The 24980-nt window shown below is 56.3% G+C and overlaps 1 protein-coding gene across 1 annotated transcript; it reads right to left on the reverse strand.

The window, feature by feature from the left end:
- Positions 1–79: 79 nt before the first annotated feature.
- RORC (RAR related orphan receptor C) lies at positions 80–22550 on the reverse strand. Its single transcript, XM_053214817.1, has 11 exons — positions 21462–22550; positions 20620–20649; positions 9740–9825; positions 9275–9416; positions 7557–8069; positions 7211–7332; positions 6112–6244; positions 5910–6017; positions 5617–5727; positions 3675–3784; positions 80–754 (listed from the first exon to the last, which is right to left on the reverse strand). The coding sequence occupies exons 1-11, from the start codon at positions 21529–21531 to the stop codon at positions 593–595; spliced, it is 1587 nt and encodes a 528-aa protein (XP_053070792.1). The 5' UTR covers positions 21532–22550; the 3' UTR covers positions 80–592.
- Between the last annotated feature and the right edge of the window lie 2430 nt (positions 22551–24980).

A 24980-nucleotide genomic window follows, 5' to 3' on the forward strand; every position in this document is an offset into this window, starting at 1 on the left:
CCAGGTTTTTTTTAGACCCTGGGTAAAGGGAAGCGTGCCCAACCACTTCCTTGCTGAGCTGAGAGGAAGAGGGAAGGCAGAAAATCTAAAGATCTGTGTTCATGTTATATACAGGTCCTTCTGGGCTCCAGCTGCCAGTCTCTGAGCTTGACATACCTCCCCAGCCAAAGCCCACAGGGAAATGCAATGAGGTATTTTAAAGTCCTGTTCTTAGCTTCTGAGCTCAGAGTTGAGTTCCATTCATCCAGGGTGTCCTGGATCCCCCTGGTGTCCTGAGGACACTGTGGTCCTCCTAGAGGTCCCTATGTGCCACCCTGGGCCTCTCAGAAGCTGGGGGTGAAGAGTCATGGTGAAGGAGACACGACCAAGCTGAGGCTGGAGACGGTGTTCCTTCATCCCTACCCTCTCTGGCTCTTGGCCCACCCCTGGGCATGCCTGTGGGCAGAAAGCCAGTCTGAGCAACCGCTCACCCCCAAAGAACAGGCAGGGTCCACCCTCTCAGAGCACAGGAAAGAAAAAGGTGAGGGTAGGAGGAGGGCTGGGGCGAGGGCCAGCGGGCTCCAGAGAAGGGAAAAGCAGTCCCTCCTCTGGGTCACTCGGACAGCCCCTCAGGTGACTCAATTTCAGTGCTGAAGAGTTCCTTGTAGAGTGGAGGGAAAGCAGCCTGGACCACGATGGGGTGCAGATGCTGGAAGGTTTGCAGCTTTTCCACGTGCTGGCTACACAGGCTCCGAAGCTTCCCCTTGGGTGGCAGCTGGACATGGGTTAACAGGGGGGGAGGGTCAGTACGCCAGCCTCCTCCCCAGAGCCAAGATCTCCTCTCGGCCCTCCCGGGCTAGGGCAACCCTCCTTGCTTTCCCCTCTGCACTTGGCATCGGAGGGGTGGCCGGATTCGATCCCATCACAGGGGAAGTATGTGTTCAGGAAGCCAGAGGCAAGCAAGGGCTGCTGCAGGACAGGTGTGTGTTTTCTGAGTGAACCCCCAATCACATTCCCGCTACTCACCTGGTAAGTGCTCCAACTCCCACTTTCTGCTCTTAAGATGGTTGGATCCTGCGACTCTGTTATGTACTATCACTGGCCTTCATTGATGCTGTTCTCACGTGGAATGCCTTTCCAGTTCTTTGCTTGGCTAATTCTTCCTCACTTTCAAGTGTCACCGCCTCTGGGAATATTTCCCTGACTACCCCTCCCTGGATTAAGGGCATTTCCTTTGGGCTTCTCTCTGTGTAGTAGCACTTAAACCTGATTGTAGGAAAACGGTCTCATTTGTCTGCCTTTCCACCCTGGGTCTAATCTCCTTAGGTAGGTTCTCTCCCTGTCTCCCTCTCTCTCTGTACCTTTTGTTCCTATCATAGTGCTTGGCACATGACAGTTGCTCAGTAACTATTTGAACTAGTTTCGAAGCAGGTACCCAACGCTACCAATACTCAGTTGGAGGGGAATAAAAAAGGCCTAGAGACCCAGGAGGAGACAGAGGTAGGGAGACCTTATTGAAGAAAGGCCAAGAAAACCATTCATCTTCTGCAGCTTCCTGTATAACCAAAGTAGGCTTGAAAAGACCGCTCTCCAGCTACCACCTCCTCTCCCACCACCATCTTAGTTTCCTAGGAAAGGGGCAGTCAGAGAGGACCAGGCAACATGGATCCCTTGATATCTTTTAGATTCATTCTTTTTTCATTTCTACTGCTTTACTTTGAGTTTGCCTGGACTGTCACAGTACCTCCATCCTTCCTTCCATCCATCCTTCCATCCTTCCTTCCTTCCTTCCATCCATCCTTCCATCCTTCCTTCCTTCCTTCCTTCCTTCCTTCCTTCCTTCCTTCCATCCTTCCATCCATCCATCCATCCTTCCATTCAATAAATGTTTGTTGAGAACCTACTCAGCTAGGCACTGTGATGGGGTGTGGGGATAGATCAATGGATAAAATAAGGTAGAATAAAATATCTGGCTTTATTAAATGCATATTCTAGTGAGGGAGCCAGAAAATATAATATGCCTGAAAATTTCTTAAAGAGCAGTAATGCAGGGTGGGGTGGAGGGCTTTTTGCATCAGAAAACCTCTCCAGAATGGAGGGATGGGGCAAGCCATTTGGAAAACTAGGGGAGGAACCTTCTAGGCAGCAGGAACAGCAGATACAAAAAGCCTGAGGTGCAACTGTGTGTGATGTGTTGAAGGAATAGCCGGGAGGTGACTGAGAGGGCAGGGAGAGGAGAGGAGGTGAGAAAAATTCAGGGTCATATTGTATGTGAGGCCAGTCAGCCATGACAGACCCTACAGGTGAGTCTCAGCAGGATGGGTGGCTATAGGAGGGCTGAGACTTATGCTGTGTGGCTACTGCAGGGCAGAGGAGGGAGGAGCAGGGGCCACTGTAACAGGCCAAGTGAGAACTGATAGCTGGGGGAGGTGGGGGGTGATGGTGGAGGGGGTGATTCTGAAGGTGGAGTCAGACCTGCTTTCCAGCTGCCCCCCCAGGGTCCAGTCAGTCTCTCCTTCCAGCCCATCCAACTGGACTTGAAGTTCTTTAGGGCCTAGACCGTTGTGTAAGTCATTTCTGTATCCTTGGCACCTAGCACTCACTGTGCCTGGCACATAGCAAGGGTCCATTGCTTGAATGATTACATAAAAGGTTCTTTTACACTGGTTCCAAATTAAATTGCCTAAATAATAGCTCTGATGATATCATTCCTCCAGCCCTCATGGCTCTCCATTGCCTGGAAATAAAGCCTTCACTCCTTAATATGGCACTCAAAGTCCTCTCTGATTTGCTACCTGACCTGATTTCCAGCTTCTTCTTGTCTTCTGCTACTTCCCTGCCCTCATCAGTCAGTGCCAGCTCCCAATCTTATGCTTCAGTCAAAATGTACTATGAGCTATTCCCCGTATATGTACTATTTTGCCTCCTTATTTTTGCTGATATTGTTCCCATAGCCTGGCATGCCTGTCCTACCACCACGAATGTCTGTTAAAATCTATCATACTTCATGGCCTACCTTAAATGCCACCTTCCCTAGGAAGCATTGATGACCCACTCTTTTTACCCCAGATTATTTTTAATCCCTATTCTATGCTCATAACATTTCCCCAATATCTCTTACCGAAGGAACTCATCAGGGGTGCGGAGACACAGTGGGAGAGCACTGGGATTCAATCTTGTATTTATTACTCGCCAATCATGCAAACGTCGGCAAGTCGCTTAAGTCTCCTCACCGCTAAAGGGATATTTGAATACCTGTCCTATTACTGAGTTGCCCTGAGGATGACAGCATGTCTGTGACAGCACCTTGTTAATCGTACTACTATCGTTATCACGTACCATATGCTACTCTGTACCAGAGTACCAGTACGAGCCTCTTCCTACCGCACTACGAACCCTCAGTGGGGGCAAGGATCGCTTCTCTGTAGCTTTCCATTCCATGGTGCCTTGCACAAACAGATACTGGGTAAGCGATGGCTATATTAAACTGAACTGATTCCTGGAGGCCCCCCCCCCCCATTCCAGGCTCTCTCATGTTCCATCTGTACGCAAATGGCAGCGATTGCTTGTCCCCTTGGTTTCCGTGCTGCTGCTGCAAGCTCTCTAACACCATATGGCACTCTGTCCCCACGGAGCCCCGGGGTCCCAGATCTCGTGCCAGGCCTGACCTCCTCCACCTTGGGGACTGCTCCTACCTTGGCCAGGATACCTTGGCGGTGGGTCTTGTAGAGATGGTGATGGAAAGCCAGCTCCAGGTTGTGCTGCAGCTGCTCTACTTTCCTCTTCTCTTGGAGCCCTGGCCGGTCTAAAGGAGGGCGCGGCACCATGGCGAGAAGAAGAAAGAACATGGACGTCAAATTCCCCCAACAGGGTGTGTCGTGTTGGGTATCTGTGCTGGAGCACGGCCTCCAGTGCGCGTGCACATGCGCATGTGTCCTGGCTTGATAATGAAAAGCTCTGGGGGGTGGGGGGTGGCGCCTGGGCGGCTCAGTCAGTTAAGTGTGGGCTTGGCTCAAGTCATGATCTCACAGTTCATGAGTTCAAGCTCCACATCGGGCTGTGTGCTGACAGCTCAGACCCTGGAGCCTGCTTCACATTCTGTGTCTCCCTCTCTCTCTCTGCCCCTTCCCCGCTCACTTTCTGTCTCTGAAAAATGAATAAATCTTAAAAAAAAAAAATTTTTTTTTTTTTAAAGAAGAGCTCTAGGGCCTGGGGCTGGGCTAGCTGTCTACAAGGCAAACTGGGGAGAGATAAGGCGGATAAGAACACCCAATTTCCTGATGCCCAAGCTGCCTTCTCCCTGATACCCTGATATTTCACATGGCCCCTTCGATGCTGGGATTCCACTATGGGGGGATGAAATGGAAGAGAGCCCTGCTCCCTGGCCAAGGCTGAGACCAGATGGGAGATTGCCTTGGTGAAGCCTCCTAAGGCCAGCATCAAGGCCTCTGCATCAGTTGGTGGCTAACTTCAACAGACAAAGCACCTTTTGCCCTGGCTCCATCAGATAGCCAGAAGTCATCTTTTTTTTTTCTAAATGTTAATTTATTGTTGAGAGAGACAGAGCGTGACTTGGGGAGGGGCAGAGAGAGAGGAAGACACAGAATCGGAAGGAGGCTCTGGGCTGTCAGCACAGAGCCCAACGTGGGGCTCGAACTCACAGACTGCGAGATCATGACCTGAGCCAAAGTCAAACGCTTAACCCACTGAGCCACCCAGGCACCCCACCAGAAGTCATCTTTTAAGTCTTTATTTCTAGTTCAAATGATTAGGTCTCTGCTCATTGGCAGAGCCAGACAACAGATCGTCTTCATCTGCAAACTCAGGTTAGTAGCTCAGCTCATTAGCCCAGGTTCTCCAAATACTTAGCATTCCCTGGCTCAGCCCAGCCCACTCCATTCCAGTGGAGAGGGTGCCCAGAGTTCCACTGTGACGGCACACAGTCTTAAAATTAGCTCACGCATGGGGTGCCTGGGTGGCTCAGTTGGTTGAACATCCGACTTCGGCTCAGGTCATGATCTTCCGGTTCGTGAGTTCAAGCCCCTGCGTCGGGCTCCATGCTGACAGCTCAGAACCCGGAGCCTGCTTCAGATTCTGTGTCCCCCTCTCTCTCCGCCCCACCCCTACTTGTGCTCTGTCTCTCTCTGTCTTTTAAAAATGAATAAACATAAAAAAAAGTTTTAAAATTAGCTCACGCAGAGCAGTGATTCTCAGATTTGGTGGCACACGACAATCACCTGTGGGAGGCTGTTAAAAATCCTGGTGCTCCAGGCTGCACCCCAGATCAATGACCTTAGAGTCTCTGGGAGTGGAGCCTGGAGAAGAATCACTTTTAGAGCTTCCGGGTGATCACAGTGTGTGGTCATGGTCACACTGGACACTCTGGCGTGAGCTCACAGGTCAGCTAATTTCTCTCTGGGATGTGGCTCACTTCCTTTCATCCCCACGGCTCCCTGGCCCCCCACTTGTCCCAACTCCACCTTGGGAGCCGTTTCCCCTTCTCAGGCTCCTCTGACCCTTCATTCTGCTCTTTAAAGCAGTTTTCCAGACTTAACCACATTTGAAGGTCCAGACCCTTCACTATCCCTTGCCCCCCTGCCACCCAAATGTCCCTTAGGCAGGCCCAGCAACACTCACTGGCGTTGATGAGCACGAGGGCTGTGTAGAGAGCAATCTCATCCTCAGAAAAGCGCAATGTGCTCAGGGAGTGGGAGAAGTCAAAGATGGAGCTGATGAGCTCCCCACAGCCTAAGGGACAGAAAACCAAAGGATTTGCCGGGTGAACGAGGCCACGGTGCCCGGGGACACCCACCCTCTTGATGTTTGGAGCAGAGGGGGTGATCTGACCTGAAAAGAGGATACCCTGGTTCTTGAAGCTCTAGGGGGCTTGCCCTCCCACCCCTCCCTCTCCATTTCCCCCTGCCCCTCACCCAAGGCTCGGAACAGCTCCGTGCCTCCGTATTTGCCTTCGAAAAAGACTGTGTGGTTGTCAGCATTGTAGGCCCGGCACATCCTGACCAGGACCACTTCCATTGCTCCTGGAGAGGGCAGGGACATGCAGGCAGGAGTCAGGCAAAGCAGGAAGCCAGCTCTGTCCCCCTCCCCCCAGGCCTGCCCACCCTCCCTGGGCACCTGCTTTGAGAAGCACAATCTGGTCATTCTGGCAGAGCTCCATAAAGCCTGAGAGCCTCTTAGCGAACTCCACCACGTACTGAATGGCCTCAGTGAGGCGGTGGGCACAGCGTTCCCACATCTCCCACATTGACTGCAAGGAAGGAGGAGGTCCCACTGTAGCCCGGTTTATGACCCTGTCACCCTCCCAAGCCCCCAGGAGCCCGGACTGATAAACATCAGGAGTGAGGTTCAGAACTTCCACACTGTCTGCTCTGGCATTTTTCAGCCTATTCTCAGCCCAGATGCACACTTGGGGTCAATGTCTGTCACGTGGTTGCACTCACCGAGCCCCCACCAGCAGCTGGCACCCGGTTAGCTGTCCATGGGGAAACAAAACCCATCTGAGATGCAGCTTTGCCCTCAAAGAGTTTGCATTTTGTAGGGGTGAGAAGGACACACTGACCCCTCTCCCAAAAAGACACACCCAAAGGTCTTGATAACCTGGAGAAGTGAAGGCTGAATGCCAAACAAGTATTTTTAGAACAGGTTGTATTGTGAGAGTGTGATGCAAAAGAGTGTAAACTTTGGAGCCCGGTGGATCCGAACGTGCCTTTGGCTCCACGACTTTGTGGCCCAGGAAAAGTCTGTGAACCTCTCTGAGCCCAGTTTCCTGGTCTGCTAAGAACCGAAATAAATGCCAAGCTCCCAGGTGGCTGTTGTAAGAATGGAAGATAATTTATGTGAAGCGTCCAGCACAGCGCCCGGCAGAGAAGGGGTGTGTAACATCAGGGTTCTGACTACTGTTACCATCAGAGGACGAGGAAGGAGAGTATGCCGAGGTCTGTACGCCAAGGTGTGGGTGCTGGAGGCGGTAGGATGAAGGGCAGGCAAAATGTTAACCAGCAGGGGCCAAGGAAGAGCTCTCATCCATTGGCTAGACACATGCACACACGCACACACACACACATACACACACACACACATGCACACCCCATGTTTCAAAGCGGGGACACCCTTGTGCGTTGCTCCAGCCCGCTCGCCTGTGCAGGTGGCCATCTCTGCACTCCCCCAGTGGAGGCGGGATGTCCCCCCTTCCCACGGGCTCTCCTGGCCTCACCTTCCTCTGGTAGCCAGCCACCTCCTCCCGGGAGAAGATGTTAGGGCGCTGTCGTAGCAGGTCCTCCAGTCGCAGCTGACATGTCTCTCGGTAGGACTTACAAACGTTCTGCACCAGGTGCTCTGGGGCCAGAGGAAGAAGGCACAGGCTCCGTGTCAGCCAGCTGCCACCCTACCCACACAAAGGGCACTCCTGGCCTGGCCTAACCCTGCTCTGCCTCCCTCCCCCCTTCGACCCCTCGGCTCCCTTGGGCTCAGGTTCGGTGTACATGGAGTGCTGGCTCGGGCCCCTCTCTTGGAAGCCCCTCCCTCATGGTCCCTGCCCTCTCCACCTCCCAGCTGCTCACCAGTCTCTGTCAGGGAGGCATAGGGCACCTCTGGGGTGCTGTGGAAGCTGGGGCTGCAGTAGCTGTCTGGGCCCTGTCCTGGTTCCTCAAGCCCAGGATGCCTGGGGTCCTTGAAATGAAGCCCACATGTGTCAGGGGGCAGCTGGCTGCCTGTGCCATAGAAGCCGTCTCTGGCCTCGGCCTTGCCCCGCTCGGGGCTGTGTCCCAGGTGGTATGAGGCCCCGTTGGGCCCCGCCTTGGCCAGGCTGCTGGGGCAGGAGGGCCCAGAGCCTGGGGCTCTCAGGAGGCCGGGGGGGCAGGCCGAGGCCTCAGGCAGGTCAGGCGAAGAGCCCAGGGGCAGCTGCCCATCTGGGAGTCCCACAGGGCATGCGAGGGCATCTGCTCCCTGGCCCCCCGCTGGCGGGGTCTTGGCCACTTGTCCCCGCTGCTGCTGTTGCTGCCGCTGTAGTTGTTTCTGCACTTCGGCGTGCAGGCTGTCCCTCTGCTTCTTGGACATGCGGCCAAACTTGACAGCTGAAAGAGGTCGGGGACCAAGAGTGTTCAAGGCAGGAGGACTTGGGTGCTGGGCGGCACCAACATGCATTTTGATCATTACAAATTCACTTGCTGTCCCCTGAATAGCTAGCACCAAGCACAGCTTCCTCGGGGGGCCCCCACTGTTGCTTGAGACCTCTGCCACCTCTTAGGTGTTTGCTGCAGGGCCGGTCCAGCCCAGGCGTTTTGGTCTCCCAGGCAAACTCTCCCGGCTGGAAACTGACTTCTGCTAATGGCATGAATCTGGACTGAGGACTCTGGCCTCCTGATGCTGGGGCAGGGGGTGGTCACGTCGGGGGCCTCGAGCTGTATTGGGGTCACCTCGCCTGTCTAGGAGGGTCGGAGGAAGAGGAGAGCTGAAAACACAGGTCTCCCTGTGGTCAGGCCTGCAGGCTCCCTGGTGACCTAGATACTCACCACAGCCCAACCCAGGCTCCGCGGCTTGTTTCTGAACATCCTCTTCTGCTCTCTCTTTCCTGCCTTTTCACTCCCCCCCCACACCCCTCCCAGGTGTGGGGGCACAGCCCCTCGCCCCGCCTGCCCCTTTGCACCCCAGCGTGTTTCCTTTCACTTTGTTATTTTGGGCGCTGAAAAGTGCTGACGGACTCTTTCTGGCTCCTCATCACCTCATGCCTCCCCCAGCCCCTCCCTGGGCTCCCTCTGGGTGGTGATGGGGGGCTGTGCTGAGGCGGGGGCGAGGACACGAGAAAGCGCCAGGGACAGCAGCCCTCCCCACGCTCATGACTTCTGGGTTGTTCTCAGGCCCACTCTGGCTCCCTTCCTAGCTACCATCCTGTGTCCTATCATGGGGCTGGCAGACCAGGAAGGGAGATGAGCTAGTACTGGAGCCATGGGGCAGCAGGGCAGCAGGGAGGATGTGGAAGCTGGATGGTATCTGGGCCACAGGTGAGGGGACTGAGGAGAATCCATCACAGGAAGAGGAAAGGGAGGAGTCGGGGATGTTGGGGAATGGAGGACTGTTCTAGCAGACCCTAAAACCGGGGACGGCAAAGTCCTTTGGTGAGGGTGGTGGGCCTACCCCACCGGGCACCCCCGTTGTGCATGGCCAGCCCATGCCCCACAGAAGGACGTTTCTACAGGGTAACCTCTGCCTAGCACAGCAGGCCAGGCTGCCTCTTTGGAGACTCCAGGGAAACCCCAGGGGGCTCCCTGCTTGGCCTCACCATCTCGGGACATGCCCAGTGCCAGGCATTTCTGCAGCCGGCAGTGCTGGCACCGGTTTCGGCTGGTACGGTCGATGGGGCAGTTCTGCTGGCGGGTGCAGGAGTAGACCACGTTACACTGCTGGCTCCGGCGGAAGAAACCCTGGGGAAGGCAGGCGAGGAGACCTTGGCTGTCTCTCCTGGCCAGGCCCAGCTCAGTCCCCAGTGCTTCCAGCCCCAGCTCTGGCCCCAGCTTTCCCAGATTCGACCCCCCATCAGTTTTCTCTCCTCCATGTCTTAGCATGATGACAGTTTGCCCTGCCATCATGTTCCCAGCTCAGGACAAGGCCCTCCTGTGCACAGGGCCTCCCAGGTAAGGCACCTCCCAAGCAGCTCCCTAGCTGCTTCAGTAGACCATCCCGGAATAAAGGCCACAGAACCCCTTCTCCTCACCTCGGAAGAGACTGTACGCGCGCACGTGCTCACCTTGCACCCCTCACAGGTGATAACCCCGTAGTGGATCCCAGACGACCTGTCCCCACAGATTTTGCAAGGAATCACTTCAATTTGTGCTGGAAGAAAGAAAGAACGGGAGGTCAGCCCAGGAGCCTTATCTGCCTCCTGCCCCCTCACTCGCCCTCACTCCAGCTTGTTCCCCTCTTGCAAGATGGAAGGAAGGGAAAAAGTGCCAAACACTGCTCCACAACAGGCCTAGGGGGGCCGTGTTTGGTTCGGTGGGGCAGCCGGGGGCTGTTGCAGCCCCAAGGGGGCAAGAATGCAGCTGCCGAGAGGCCACCTGTTCAGCCCTTCAAGTGGAAAAGCTCCAGTTGCCTCCCTCCCGCCTGGGGACCTAAGAGTCCTCGCTGCTTTACAACACCTGCTTCCCGCGCAGGGGGCTTCCTCTAGGCCCCCCTCCCCTACCAGGGCTCTGCTTCCATGGGAAGAGTGTGAAGCGTGGGGGCGGGGAGGGGGGAGATGTGGTGAACCAGCCGGGAGGCACTGGGGGCCAGGTACAGATGCCAGCCATCCTTGGCAAGGCAGTGAAGGCTCGGGGGTGGGTTGAGCAGAGGCCCCGGGGCCAAGCAGACAGGGTCCACAGAGTAGGGCCCAGGGGGTATGGAGAAGTGAGTTAGAGCCCAGGAGAGGGTTCAACAAGCCGGGTCTGTCAGATGCTGGGGACCCAGGGAGAGAATCAAACAGGGTGCTGAGGCCCCTGGCCCCGGAGCAGAGAGTGGGCAGCTCTGTGTGTATCAGTATATGAGAGTGTGGATGTTTACGTGTGCACGAGGGCCTCTGGGTCCCATCGTATGCCCACGCATCATGAATGCTAACTTTGGCTGGGACTAGGGACCATCTCATTTAAACTTTTTCCTTTCCTTTACAGGTGAGGGAATAGACCAGATGAGGTAAGTTTGCCCCAGGGCCAGGTCTACATCCTAGCTCCCCTGCTTTCCATTATGCTGTTCTGTGTACATGGCTTTTGGGGTACACACACCAGTGGGCATGTTTGAGGGTGTGTGTACACATGGAAGGTACACATAATTGTGAGCCATTGGGCATGTCTGCTTGAGCCAGCAGTCTCACCTGCACGTTGGCGTGTTAGTGTTTGTTCTCTGGGCCACAGGGCCCCTGACCTATACCTGGCTCCAGATTCTTCTCTCCTTTGCTCTGGCCCCGTCAATGCCCACAGCTCTCTCCTGAATTTCAGGGACCAGCAGTTGGCCTTCTCCCAGCTCGTCGTTGAAGAGGAGTTGGGATTCCCACTATGTCAGGGGGACTCCATCCCTCCCAAGGGACAGGGGTCTCTTGTGTGCCTTTGGTGTCCTGCTGCCTCCCCTTTGAGCAGGGAGGCTGGGGTAGAGCAGACCAGAAAAGTGGTCTAGGACTGTCCTACTCTGAGGGTCAGTGGAAGCAGCAGCTTGTCTATAGGGCAAACCTATATTCCAGTGAGCTTACCTCTGGCTCTGGCCTGGACCCTGGTCACACATATGCGTAGGGCCTCCCAATGTGAAGTGGGCGCCTTTACACCACCGACCCTCAAGCCGGCTTTGAGCTGAGTCAGAGTAAGCAGCCACCTCCTCATGGGGGACTGGGCCCATGAGTATCTGAAACCCCTCTGTGAGAAGTCCATTCTCTTCTCCACCCCAGCCCCCATCCGACTGCCCAAACCCCACACAGGAGGCTGTGATCACCTGTGGCGGGTGGGGGGGAGGGGGGGGCGGGAGCGGTGACGGAAAGTGAGCCTTTCAGATTCTTTCCAGTAAATTAGGAGTAGATTGGAATGCATGGAGGGGAAGAGAGAACAAGACGGGGGATTGGTAGCTGGAAAAGGGACAGAAAACATGGAGACACTGCATGTCAAGTCACTTAGATTCTCTAGGCCTCAGTTCCCTTGCCAGTGAGGCCGGGGTACAAATAACACTGTTTGTCCATGGGGGGATTGTAGGTAGTTTCGCAGGCGCAATGACATTACCTGTGGGAAGCGCTGTGTAAGAGGCAAAACTCTACATATGCTGTTACTACAGAGCAGGGCCAAAGGTGAAGAAGGCCAGTGGGCATTTGAGGCCTGATGGAAACACCCGTGCCCCATGGAGTCTGTGCTTGTGTCAACACCTTCCCCTTCAACAGTGTGGGTCTCCCTCTGTAGTGGCCCTCAGCCCAGAGAGGGGAGAAACCACCTTGGGTCACCCAAAAAAGTAAGCGGCAGGGAGATTAGGCCAAGCCACAGTGGGAACTCGGACTCCAGCCCAGCAGTCAACCACAGGCCTCCCTGCCTCTTCCCTTCTCCAAGAGCCACATCCGTGTGCGTGTGTGCACCAACCACACAGGTGACCCAGACACATCTCCCTGCCCTATGCCTGACCCACTGCTGGTCCTGGCCCCAGGAGCCTCGCGGCACTATAACCAAGACCTTATTCTTCTCATAGGCTGATGTGGCCAGCCATGGACCCCCTTCACAAATACCTATTCTTGAGGGGGACGCTGGAGTTTAGACCCCAGCCACCAGGCCAGCCACTCCTCAGGGCTCCCCAACCACAGTCCCAAGACAGAGGTACACAGTGAGAAGGAACACAGAGTCAGAAGTTCCGAGCTGGGAGGCTCAGACTCTTGTAGCTTCTGAGCTAGAGAGACCAAGAGGTTCAGGACTAGCAGACAACAGAGACTTAGAACCTGAGCTGGAGATGCAGGTGCAGAAACACAGAAAGACCCACACCGATGTTCTGGCCCCAGTGCCCTGCCCCTGGCCCTGTCTGCACCACCAGGCCCCTGCTCTCCCTGCTCCCTCCTTCCCCTGCCACCTGTACCCCTTTCAATGCCATCTGCTTGAAACCTCAAAGAGAAAGTCCCGTTGCACGCGCGAGGGGGACTTGTGGAGGCGGGGAGTGGAGAGAGCGGGGAGAGAACGGGAAGAACCAGCAGAGGTGGCAGTGAGGTGAACAGGAGCTGAAAGCACCCCGCACCCCTCACCTTCACAACCTACCCCCGAGCCCTTGCCTGCAGCAGCAGGTGATGGGAACCCAGGTTGGGGAGGGGGAGCTGAGTAATCACGGGATTACTCAAACGGTTGCCCTGGAGCCTGGCCTGCCAGGAACTTAGCGTCTAAGGGCCTGATGGTGCCAGGAACTTGAACCAAGCAAAGGTCAGGACTGTCTAGGCCAGCCCCTGCGGCCCCCGCTGCTTCAGGAAGATCTTTGCACCTCACTGCTGCTCTCTCCCAGGGCCCATCAAAGGAAACCCTCACACTCCCAGGAGAGAGAGGTGTCCACCTACAAACGCTCCTGAAATCAGCTAGTGATTACATGGCTCTAGCCCCCCATCAAGGGATCTTGTGAAAATTTTGTGAGCAGGTCCCTGCTCAGGTCTGAGGGCCCAGATCCTGCATATGGACAAGCTCTGCTTGGTGCCCAAGCTTGCTGGTCCTCAGTCTGTACTTTTGAGTAGCAAGAATTGAGTCCCTCTTGAAGCTTTTGTGCAGGGCTGCTCCTCCCTGGGGGACAAGGGTGGGGTTGGCTGTCTTTCCCCCAGCTCATTTTCATTTCTTCTCCTCAGCCTGTGAGGCCTCTAAAGCTGCATTCTGATAGGACACTGGGAAAAGAAAATGAACCCCTTCTCGATTGCTTCAGAGACTGAAGCATCCCCAGGGAGCTTGCTATGTGCACCTCTGATGTGGGGGAAATCCGGTAGTGAGGAGGTGGTCTTTCCCTCCCTCCAACCCCTCTAGTCTCACCCTTCCCACAGCTGTGAGATTCATTGATAGCGCTCTCTGAATGCATCCAGAGCCTGGCTCTTAGGAAGCCAGCTCTGGGCCTTGTCCAGGTGCCCTATGCCACAGAGAGGAAGTGGTAGGAGCAAAGGAGGGGCTCTAGCCCAGGGGGATCTCTCCCCTCAAACCCCAGAACCACTCCCCCAGCCCCCACTCTGCCACCCCGCCAACCCTGGTAGAGTGGATGCAGCCAGAGGCGCCCTGGGGTCCTTATCTTCTCTTGGTGCTTTGTCAGTCTCCAGATGGGCCTTCCTTCTCTTTCTCTCCCCTTTTCTCCAGCCGACAGGGGTTCAAGGGCGATGATAATGATAGACATAAGCCGTGGCTGAATTTTACTTGGTGCCAGGCTTCGCATACGTGTTTCATTAATGATTACAACAACCCTAGGGACCAGGCATTGCTTGTACTGTCCCCATTTTACAGATAAGAAAACAGTCGAGGAGGGAGTAAGTGGCTTGACTAAGGTCACACGGCCTAAAGTGGCAGATCTGACATTTGAACCCAGGTCTCTGTAATTCTGTAACCCAGGTCCCCAACCATTAAGCTATACACCCTGTAAGGATGAGATGCCCAAGTGAACCAAGCAAATGGGATACGGGACAAGGTTACTGGCCACAGGGGAAAGGTGGGCTGGGAACAGAATTCAGAGAGGACCCCCGGGGAACTAAAGCCGGGACTCATGCCTGATGTAAGGACGCCCAGGGACATGGTCCCCTCGCTCCCTGCTTTTCATCTGCCGTGCCACCTCCTCCTGCCTGTATTCATGTCTTGGGGCTAAGGTGTCCAAGGCCAGCTCGCCTGACCCAACAGAGCTCCTCTGGGGGTGTGGGCTGGCTTTCATACAATGTAGTAGGCCTCTGCAGGGATGAATGAGTGGACAGGAAAGAGGAATGCACCTCTTTTCTTAGCTTAGCTCCCCCACCCCCACCCCCATGGAGACCACAGCTCTGGCCAGGGGTCCCAGTGTACCCTAGCCTGTCACCAGCCTCCCTCCTTTCTCAGCTCTCCTTCCCGCAGCTTCTGCAAAGCTGGAAACCACTTTGGTGTGTGCCCCCACAGGGGAGCGGGAGGGGGAGGGGTGGCGGGGGCCAGGAGAGAAGCACTTCTATCTGCTGAACACTGCTCCCAAGGTAGGGCGAGGGTTTTCTGCTGATACACCCAGATCCCAGGGCTGAGAAAGTAGTGAAGCTAAAACTCAGGTGGGCGAGGGAGAGTCTGGGGTTCTGAAAAGCCACGAAAGACAGCCAGCCACCTGAAACCCCTCTGGGTGCCCCCGCCACCCCCGCAGTCTGGGACAGGAGAAAGGAGGGGAAACAAAAGAATTGAGTGAAAACAACCAGTGAATGGGGGGAGGGGATGAATCACCAGGAGGAAGCTCTGAGGAGTGGGAGCCCCAAGACACAGTCAGCGGCCTTCCCTGCCTCCAGGCTTGTGAGTCCTTTCCACAGGGCTCTGCTGTTCCAGGAGACCAGGAACCCAGAGAGACTCTGGCTGGGGTGCTGACGCCCTGCCCTGTAACCGACCCTCCCCCAAACACACATCCCCATCTTTTCTGAGCCCAGAGTCCCAAGACAGCATTGCAGTAGCAGGAAGAGTAGAGATTAGATCTCAGAAAGGACTGGCCGTGGAGGACAAGAGGAGACCCCAGAGCTGCCTTCCTTAGAGGGCTCTTAGCATAGGAAAGTCCCTGTTCCCTGTCTGAGTCAGGGGTACAGAGGCAGGGGAGATGAGGGGGCCCCCAGGAGGGCAGCAATACTGCTTCAGTGTGATGGGACAGGCTGCAGCGCCGTGGCCTCTAGGACCTTGGGCTAGGGGTATTTGGGATTCCAGTTAGGGATGGGAAGAGAAGAAAAGGCAAAGGTTCTGGGGTGATGCAGGGAAGGAGGGGGCCCTTTGTAAAGTCTTCAGGTGGTCCAGGGCTCCCAGGATAATAGCTGTGGCACCCTTGGGGACCTGGACTACTTCTGGCCCACAGCTCCTCATTATCATGACCAGACTTGGAAAGATCAGGGCACAGCAAAGACTGGCATGCGACCTCACACCTCCCCTTCCCCTTCCCCCTACTGCCCCATGCACACTCAGTGGTTGGTGGGGGGAGCTCATGCCTATTGCCTCCACACTGGCCGTGCCCTCAGAGAGAGATGACTAGGGCCACCATCCCTCTGTCTGGCTGGGAGTCTTTCTGGCTAATGGACATTTCCTCTTTGCTTAGCTGCAGCTCGCCATGGCAGGGAGCCCCTATCACCCTTCCAGAACCTCCATAAAATCCATGCCTCCCCCTTCCTGCCTTCCTAGACCCACTCAGTACTCAGCGTCTCCTCTCTGCGGCCCGTCCTCTTTCCTCCCCATCTCTCCCTGTTCTGTGTGCCTTTCCATTGTCTGTGCTCCAGCTCTGTGTCGGGCTTCACGCGGTGCTGTTTGGGTGGTAGTTCTCCACTTACAGCTCCATCAGGGCATCATTCTTTCCCCAAGTATTTCATGACTCTGTCCTTTGGGTTTGGCCTCTGCACCTCTCTCTATTTCCTGGTGTGTTTCTGCTCCTTGTTTGTCTGCCCCTCAGTCTCTGGGTGTGTCATAGTCCCCAGCCCCCAGTGTGTAGACTCTCCCTGGCTATAGTCAGAGAGCGCAGAGGTGGCTGGCACTCACTAGGTGTGTGTGTGGGCGGGGATGGGGGCAGCCAGGTAACCTGGGGCTATGAGATACCCAGAGATGTCCAGGTGAGAAGGACTAGTGGCATCTACCCCCAGATCGGAGGGGACCCCCTCTCTTATCTACCAGCCTGGATGGAGCTGTTGGGGGGAAATTATGTAGAACGGCCTAGTGGCTCCCTCCTCCAGTCCTGGGGACTCCTGTTCTCCTGCCAGGCTCTGAAACACACCCAATCCTTGCTTCCCAGGGTAGATTTACTGACTGGGGACCATTTCTGGGAAGACTGGTTTGCTAACTTTTGCTGCTAGTCTGAAGAAGCTAGAAGGAAACTGAAGCTCCAAAGGGTCCCTCTTCCTATGGAAATCTTTGGCTCTTTTCTTTGCCCCTCCTGACCCATCCCAGCTCATATACCCACACTGGAATCTCTGTCCCAAGCTCCTTCTCTTCTATGGCCTCTCTGTCTATGTCCTGGGAGAGTTGAGATGCCTTCACTAGCTTTGGGGGTGCTCACCTTGGGGACCAGGGCTCTCTCCTTGGTCGTGGGTCCTCAAGAACTGGGACCCTCTCCAGAGTTAGTTTTGTTTTTAAATTTAGCTCTTATTTTGCTTATGAGGAGACCAGAGCCCAGTGACTTAAGACTACGTGGCTAGTTGGTGACAGAGCTGGCATCAGAATCTGGTCTTTAGATTCTCAGCCCATGGGTCTTTCCAGGACCCAATATGGCCTCCCTTCTGTGGTTTGTGGGAAGACCCCAGGTTGAGGCTGGGCCTGCCTCAGGCCTCAGGCCACAGGGACATGGGGCTTCCCTTTTCCTCGTTTGCCCTGTGCTCCGAGAGGCCCTCCAGCTTTCCTGACGCGAACAGAGGGATTGTCTGATTTACTTGTGCTTGCTCTGCCAGAAGGCACAAGGACTGTACACATCTGCCCACAAGCTGTTGGCCCATGGCTTCACACCAGGAAGGGGTGAAACTGAAAGCTTTCTGCTCTGTCTCCCCTGCCTGATCCCCCCTCATCAAATGAATGAGGGAAACTGGGGACACACACACACACACACATACACACACACGCTGAGACCTGGATGTTGGGTTCTGACCCTCTCTATCTGCCGATCTGGCTCTCCTCTCCCTGTCCTGCTGCTTCAGGGCACAGCAACGCCTCTGGCTCCTCTTTGAACCCACTCTGAGGCAGGTTGGCAGCATGGAGGGAGTTGCTGCAGTGGGAGAGTGTGCCTGTCAGTCACCAACCTCCCTCTGCTGCAGCCCTGTGATCTGGGGTGAAGCACTGGCCTCGCTGGGGCTCAGTCCTTTCTTGTTAAACGCGGGGCAGAGCACCTCAGACACTCCTGCAGACCCTTTCCAGGGCTCATGACATACATGGTCCTCCACAGCCCCCTCTATTACCCTGCCCTAAGAAAATTGCCCGGGGAGTGAGACTCCACAGCTACTCCACCCATCTCCCAACAGAACTTGGCCTTGACTGGGACACACCCTGTGGTGGGGGGAAGAGCCCTCAGCTTTTCTCACGCTGTTCCCAAGACACCTCTCTGTTCCAGAGGCCCAGGGATGACAGTAGCATTTAGGCTTCCCCACTCCCAGGTGGCCCCATTCACTTACTTCTCATGATTGAGCCTTGGGCTTTGCTGCCTTGGCTTTCTGTCCTCAGTGGGGGGTGGTCCAGGGATGGGGCACAGCTGGCAGCTGGGTTGGGGGTGAGGCCCTCTCTGCCGAGCTTCAGCCTGTAGCTCCTCACCTAGCTCCCTCCCAGTTCTTCTGGGCCAGGGGGGTTGAAGCCACCACCACACAGGTGGCCGAGTGACAACCCCCCCACTCCATCCCCACCCCCTCTGGGGTGCAGCAAGTAGGATGACAGGCGCTGCACGTGGCCAATCTGGGCCTGGGGCAGGGTGTGAGGGGCGGGGCAGCCAATTGCAGGGGGCGTTGGAAAATTCCAAAACCACATGCGACAGCCACACGCGGTAAAAGCTGTTTCCACCCGTCAAGGTAGTTCTGGCTGGGGAGCCAGAATGGAGCTCACGGGAGCCTGGGGCCAGGTTCCTACTCCCCCTCCCGCTGAGGACCAGAGCCTGACCCTCTTTGCCAGGCGACTCCAGGGACAGGGATGTTTCTAGAGGTAAGTCACAGGATGTCTGCCCCCGGGGGGGCAGTGGCTGGTGCCACCAGAGACCCTGTGGACTGTCAACTGCCACCCAGTGGGGTGCAGTCTGAGAGGCCGCCCCACCACCCCACCCGCCATGCTCATGACCTCCCTCCAGACATGGCATATGCCCTCGGCTAGGGACTAAAGATAATAGCAGCAGTAATAATCATCAGACAAATATCCATTATCCACAGGTAGGGTTATTTCCTCAGGACCAAAACTACTGAAACTGGAATGCAGATAATGTTGGCAATGGCGATGATGATGATGGTGGTGGTGGTAATAAAATAATAATAATGTTTACTATGTGCCAGAAACGGCTATTAATTTCTTATGTGGATTATCTAATACTCACAAAATACTTTATGAAGTAGGCACCATTATCCCCATTTTGAAGAAAGTGAGACACAGAGAGGTTAAGTAACTTGCCCAAGGTCACACAGCTAGTTAGTGGTGGGGTCAGTATTCAAACTCAGGCAGTTTGGCCCCAGATCCCACCCGAGGGATGGGAGAGCTTCTCTGGTCCATCCTCTAGCTCTTGAGGATGTCTCAGCTTGGGAGGTTTCCTGGCACTTGAGGCTAGAGTTTATTGGCCTGGGGGGTCCTTCTGAGGGTCCCTCTCAGCCTCAGATCTGCTCTGTGGGGTACCTGGGCCTGAGGGTTCCCTCTTCAGGGCCCTTTAGTGATTAGGCCCTCTCTTGGTCTGGGAATCCCTCCTGGGCTCCTCCCTTCTTGGGACTGTCCTGGATCTCCTCCTTGGGTTGTCTCAGTTCAGAACCTATTTTTCTGAGGCTCTCGGCCTGGGGGAGTCCCTCATCTCTTCCGGATTCTCTGATCCTCTAAGAGGTCTCTGGTCTTGCCAGGCCTCTAATAGCTCCTCAGCACAGTACCTTTCCATGCTGGCCTTCCTCTGGCTCTCGGGGCAGCAGAATGCACATGCACGGAAGGCCTGTCACCCTGGCTTCTCATAGGACACTCTGGGGTGGGGGTGAGGGCTTGGTTGCACAGGCCCAGTGGGGCTGGGAGAGGGGAAAGGGGCGTGGTCTTGGTCAAGGTTTCTGTGGTAAGAGGTTAAGGTTGGGATGGAGTATAGGCTCCTCCAGTTCCAGCTGCTCCGAAAGTCCCCCTTCTTCCCCCCCCCACCCACATATGGTCCCTGGTTCCCATCCCCCGGTTCTTGAGCACGTCACTCCTTGACCTGCTTTCCTCCCAGGGCCCTGCTCAGCATTTCCGTGGGGCCCTGTGGCTAGGGGCAGGCGAGGCACAGATCTGGATTGTGCTGAGCCAAGCAACCCCCCACCCAGGAGGACGCAGCATCCTGGATAGCCCCCTGACGCCTGTCCGCCCAGCTCAAGGACGAGGGGACGCTGTTGCCCTCTGAGATGTCCCTGCTTGGAACAGGGAGGCTCTAGGCAATCTTGGCAGCCGGAGCAAGGTCAGTGAGCTCTCAGGAGGAACTGGTAGGCAATCCAGGGGAGTGCCATGGAGAAAGGCAGGTGGTCTCTCTTGCGCCAGAGTGGTTCTCATTAATGCGCGGACCGTGCTTCTGGAGGAGGCCTTTCCCAGAGTACCCTCGGGCGGTTAAGGGTGCGCCTGGACCTGATGGGATATAAGCTTTGGGACTGAGATTGGGTGCGTGCATTTTCTGGGGGAGTGGCCTCCACAAACTAAGGGGTTAGATCCCATGTGCTGAGAGGTCCCTAGAGGGGATGCTTCCTCACCAGTGTCCATTGGGAAGTCCTTCCTGAGCTCTAGCCTTCCTACATGCTGTGGCCTCAGTCTTTCGGGGTCCAGAGTGTCCCTGTGTATCATGTTTCCTACAGAGGTGAAGGTTTTCCTGCTCTCCAGCTCTGCACGGCCTGGCTTGTTCACACCTCAGGATGTGTTAACCACCAAGATGAACACCAAATGTGGCTCAGCTGTCGCAAAGCCCGGTGCAGGCTCCCTGAGTCCCGAAGGCCAACCCTGCCTCCCCCTGCTCTCTGTCTCCCTCCCTCCCGCTGCCAGCTCCTGTGCCTCTGTCCAGCACCCCTCCTCTTCTTCTCCCACAGGTCTCTTCTAATCCCTCTCTCCTTCAGCCTGTGGTGCTCCCTCTGACTCCACAGGCTTCCTCCTGACCTCCCATCACCCTGATCTTGAGGTTTCTTCACACCCCACCCCCGGCTCCCCATCTCCCTGTTTCCCTAGGTGCCACCTCTGCCTGGCTTCTCTGTCTCTCGGCCAGCTCCGGAGCCTTGCTGAGCTCCTGCCATCTCTCCACACCCAGCACCAGGTGCTGCCCCAACCCTCTACTCACAGCTGTGGGTCTTCTTTGCGGCCAGCAGCTCTGGAAAGAGAAGAGAGGGGGTCGGGGCCAAAAGTTGAAGACCATGGGCACCAGGAACACCACCCCATCACTGGCCCTATCCCACCCCATTCCTTTCTCCTGAACCTGGTGTCTGAGCAGAAGGTGGGACCATCCTGCACACACCCCTCTCTTCGCTCTATGCCCTTCAGGTCCTCAGAAGTGCTGGGCTTCTCACTGCCTCTGGGAGTTCCCCAAGCTCTTCCTTCTCCCTTCTCTCAGAATGCCCTTCCCTGACACCCTAGTCAGTGTAGCCAACTTCCCCTCATCCCTCAAGTTTCCAGTTGGAGAAGCTGTACATGCCCCTCTCCCCTCCCCTCATGCTGACACTTGGCACCTTGTATTTGATTTCCTGACACTCACCACATTGTTCCCTAACTGCTATCATTGTGTCACTATCCGTGAAATGACGCTTTCCTGCTGGTCGGTAAACCCTGTGGAGGAAGGGACTGTGTCTGTCTCGTTGACCTTGCTATTCCCAGAGCCTTCTGTGGTGCCTGGCCCATTAGAGGTGCACAATAAATATTCTGCAGCCAGAGTGACATCTCTGTGGTCTCTCCTTCGTGCCCGAAAGCACCTGGGAGTGCCAGAGGTGTGGAGGTTGAGAGTAAGGCCATGAGGATGTTTGGAGGAAGAGGATGGAGACTGGGAACACAGACTCTGCCCTCTGAACCCTGGCTCCTGTGGCATACCAGCCTGCAGAGGAGGGGGTCCCTTCCTGTGGCGGGTCTGGGCAGAGAGCAGACAGTAGGGTGCCCAGCGGCTTGACGTGGGGTGGGCAGGGATGCACACACCTTGGAGGGGCAGCTGCTGAGGAGCAAGCCTTTGCTTGCATTGTGGTGACCCGGTGGTGGCGATGGTCATTCACTTTGGCATTTATTGAACACCTACCGAGGGAGACCCTGGGAGGAGGCTTCCCCTGCCAGGTGTTGGTTGATTTCCTACAACCACACAACAGCTCCTCATAGAGCACAAGGCTAGCCTTTTGTACCAGAAAAGCCTGTAGCCCTGCCTTAGGCCCCCTCTACAGGCTTGCTCCCTAACCTCTGAATCTGTTCTGCTGCTGGAGTTTTCTTTCTGCTGGCCATTCCCCGACACCTCTCCACCATCCCCCTCACACTGTCCCTTTGCCCAGGAGATGCTCCCCACAGGCAGGTTTCCTTCACGGGGCGGGGTGGGGGTGGGGGGGAATGCACTAGAAGGGCTGGGCTCTGCTGGGGTGGGGTGGGGGAGGACTGCCCAGAGAGGGAGTGACTCCATCCGGCCCCTCCCCCTCCCACTGATCCTGCCTGGCCCCACCCAGCTTCCTCCCTGACGTGGCACCCTCTCTCTGGCCTCCTGGGGTGGGGGTGCTTCCCTGCCAAGGCGATGGTGTTCTTCCTCCACCAGGTGGCCCCGGAGCTTGCTGGCACTCACTCCCCTGGGTGCTCACAGCTGACCAAGCAGGTGGCCGTGCATTCTGCTCTGAGAGGGTCTCTGAATTATAGACTGTGGGTGGGGACAAGGACTGCCTGACTCTGTGCATCCCACTGCCCCCGGCCTCGTTCCCCACGTCCTCTGCACAAATGAAACCTCGCACCCCTGGGCCAGTGGGGAGAAAAGTGCCAGGCTAGTGGGCATGGGCAGCGAACAGGGTGTGGTTGCTTCCTCCCCCCACCCTTTGTCTGTCACCCTTAAAGGCAGGAGGGGCTCCTCCATTGGTGAATGAACAGAAGGTGGGGTGGCCAGCCTTCCATCCACTGCTGCTGTTTGCCAGCTGAGTAAAGCAGTGTCCCCACCTCATCGCAGGGGGCGCTGACATTGGGAGGGTCTGCCCACATTCTGGCCCTTCACTGGATCTAGCTTCCTTCACTCTGTTCTCCCCCCACCCCCCACCACCCCACACCTGTCTTCCTTCCCCGCTGCTCCCTTTCTTTCCCCTCCCTGTGTTTCCTGCTTATCCCCCTTTCTACAGTCTCTTCCTCTGCAGTGTCCCCAGCCCCTCCTCCTGCTTCTCCTTCAGTTTCCATCAGGACTGGCCTGCATCCCCTGCCAATCCATCTCTCTCCTTCTCTCTTGTCTTGTCCTCCTCCTCCTCCTCTCTTCTTGACCAGAGTCTTCCTCTCTCTCTCTCTCTCTCTCTCTCTCTCTCCTGAACCTCCTGACAAGTCCTTTCCACCTGCCTGCAGGGCCATGGGCCTCTTACCCTGAGAGGCTCGGTGCTGTCTCTGTGGGGCCCTGTCCATGGGGCAGCTCCCTTGGTGCCGTCCTTGCTGCCCCGGCTGCCCAGGAGGGCAGGGAGCAGGGCCCAGGGGAGGGAGGAGGGAGCAGGGAGGGAGCACCTGGCCTGTCAGCAGGCAGGGGAAAGGAGTGGCTGGCAGAGTGGCCTGGCACCAGGAGGGGACAAGGAGAGAGATCTGAGGAACAGAGTTTGGAGCTTTGGAGAGAAACAAGATAAGTGAAGGGAAGGAGGCCAGCATTTATTGATCACCTACTGTGTGCCAGGCCCTTTGCCAGTCACTTTAGAAACCCATGATTCTCATAGCATCCGCCATTATTCCAGATTTACCCATAAGCTATGTGATGCTCAAAGATATTACTGACTTGCCCAAGAACAATAAGTGGCTGCACTGTGATTTGAACCCAGGACTTTGTGACTTTGGAATGGTGTGTTTTCTATCTGAACCAAGATAGGTGACATGCAAAGGGGAGATGGGAAAGGGGTGGCTTCTCTGTGTGGTGGGGGAGCGCGGACTGTGACTCTTCTCCAGGATGAGGTCAGACTCCTCCCATGGTTCTTCAGTTCCTTGAGGTCTCTGACTGCTTAGCTCCTGCACCTGGCTGTCCTTCCCTAGAATTCTCTGACTCCCTGATGCCTCCACAGGTCTGTTGGTGGGCCGCAGGGCAGGGCTAGGGGAGTGTGCAGGGGCAGAGGAAGATGGGAGGGGAGAGATGAGGAGAGGAGAGATGCCGCGCCTGCACCAGTTGGAGGAAGCAGAGCCCCTAGACTGGGTTGGCCTGCACCAGGGCCGGCACTGAGGAAGGGCCCTACAGAGGGGCCTCGGGGCAGAGCAGGTCCTGGACGCCACTTCTCTCCAGAGTTTGATTAGCTGGGCCTGGCTCTCCTGGTTACCCAACAAGCCGGCTGGCCAGGGGCCAGGCTGCAGTGGGGCGGCTCCCTGGCACCTCCCCCTGCTCTCACTCCCAGCTGGTAAACAGCAGAGTGGGGGCCAGCCACGCCGCAGCACGTGGCACCTGGCGTGGAGAGGGCAGGCAGCTGTCTTTTCCCTCTCCTGCCCCCCCACCGTGCCCTTCTCCACTCCTGCCCCACTCTGGAGGCTTCACGCTCTTGCTACCATCAGCACCTCCATTCCTGGGTAGCCCCCCAGTGTCTCCCAATGGCTGCAGCTTGAGGGACAAAGGTTAAAAGTAGAGGACTCCCCAACCCTAGGATAGTGGGCAAGGGGATAGGGAGAGAGGAGGAATGGAGTGGACTCTTCTGGGGACCTTCTCATGCTGAGAGTCTGACTGTGTGTGCCTGTGCCTCTGAGTAGCCCGTGTCCTTTTGGTAAATGCATGGTCTATGCCTCTAAATATACTTCTTTGCACAGAACAGGATGCTGGTCTGCTTTGGGGGCTCTCCCCCTTGGGCAGGCTTGGAGTGGGAGGCAAAACTCTCCAAAGCACCCAGTGCCCCCTGGCAGACAGGAGGAGCCAGCCTGAGGCTGAGGGACAGGGCTGCAGGGGAGGGCTGGGGTCGTGTTGGACTGCTCCCCACTTCCTAGCCCAGTGATTGGCTTTGCTTCCACTCAGGATCCTCTGTCTGTGTCTCTCCCTGCCAGTTCCTCCCTGTCTACGGGTCTGTCTTCTGTACCTCTCCATCTTTTCTCCTCTTTCAGCCTCTCTTCCTCTGTGACTCCGGGTCTCCCAGGGTCTTTTCTGACATCCCAGTTGTGGGTACAGAGTGGAGGCCCTGGCACTGTGCCAGGTGGTCCTGACCACCCCAGATACTACAGGCATGGCTGTCTCTCCTAGCCATGCTAATTGTGCCACTGTGCGGGGTGAGGACGAAGTGCCGGGGGTCGGGGGTCGGGAAGACAGGGTCCTGGCCTCTGGGTCTTTGTGAGTCACGTGCCTCCTGGACACTCTCAGGTCTCTACTCCTTCCCTGCCCTAAGCATACATGCCTGGGGCTCTTTCTCCCTAGGGCAAGAAGGTACCATGGTCATCCTTTTGGAAGTCCCCCCCCCCTCCCCCCCCCCCCCCCCCCCCCCCCCCGCCCATGCCTAACCTTCCTCCCTCCTGCTCCAATCACAGCCCCTTTTTCTGGAGGAA

The sequence above is a fragment of the Acinonyx jubatus genome, chromosome C1 (genome assembly GCF_027475565.1).
Source record: "Acinonyx jubatus isolate Ajub_Pintada_27869175 chromosome C1, VMU_Ajub_asm_v1.0, whole genome shotgun sequence".
NCBI classification, from domain to species: Eukaryota; Metazoa; Chordata; class Mammalia; order Carnivora; family Felidae; genus Acinonyx; species Acinonyx jubatus.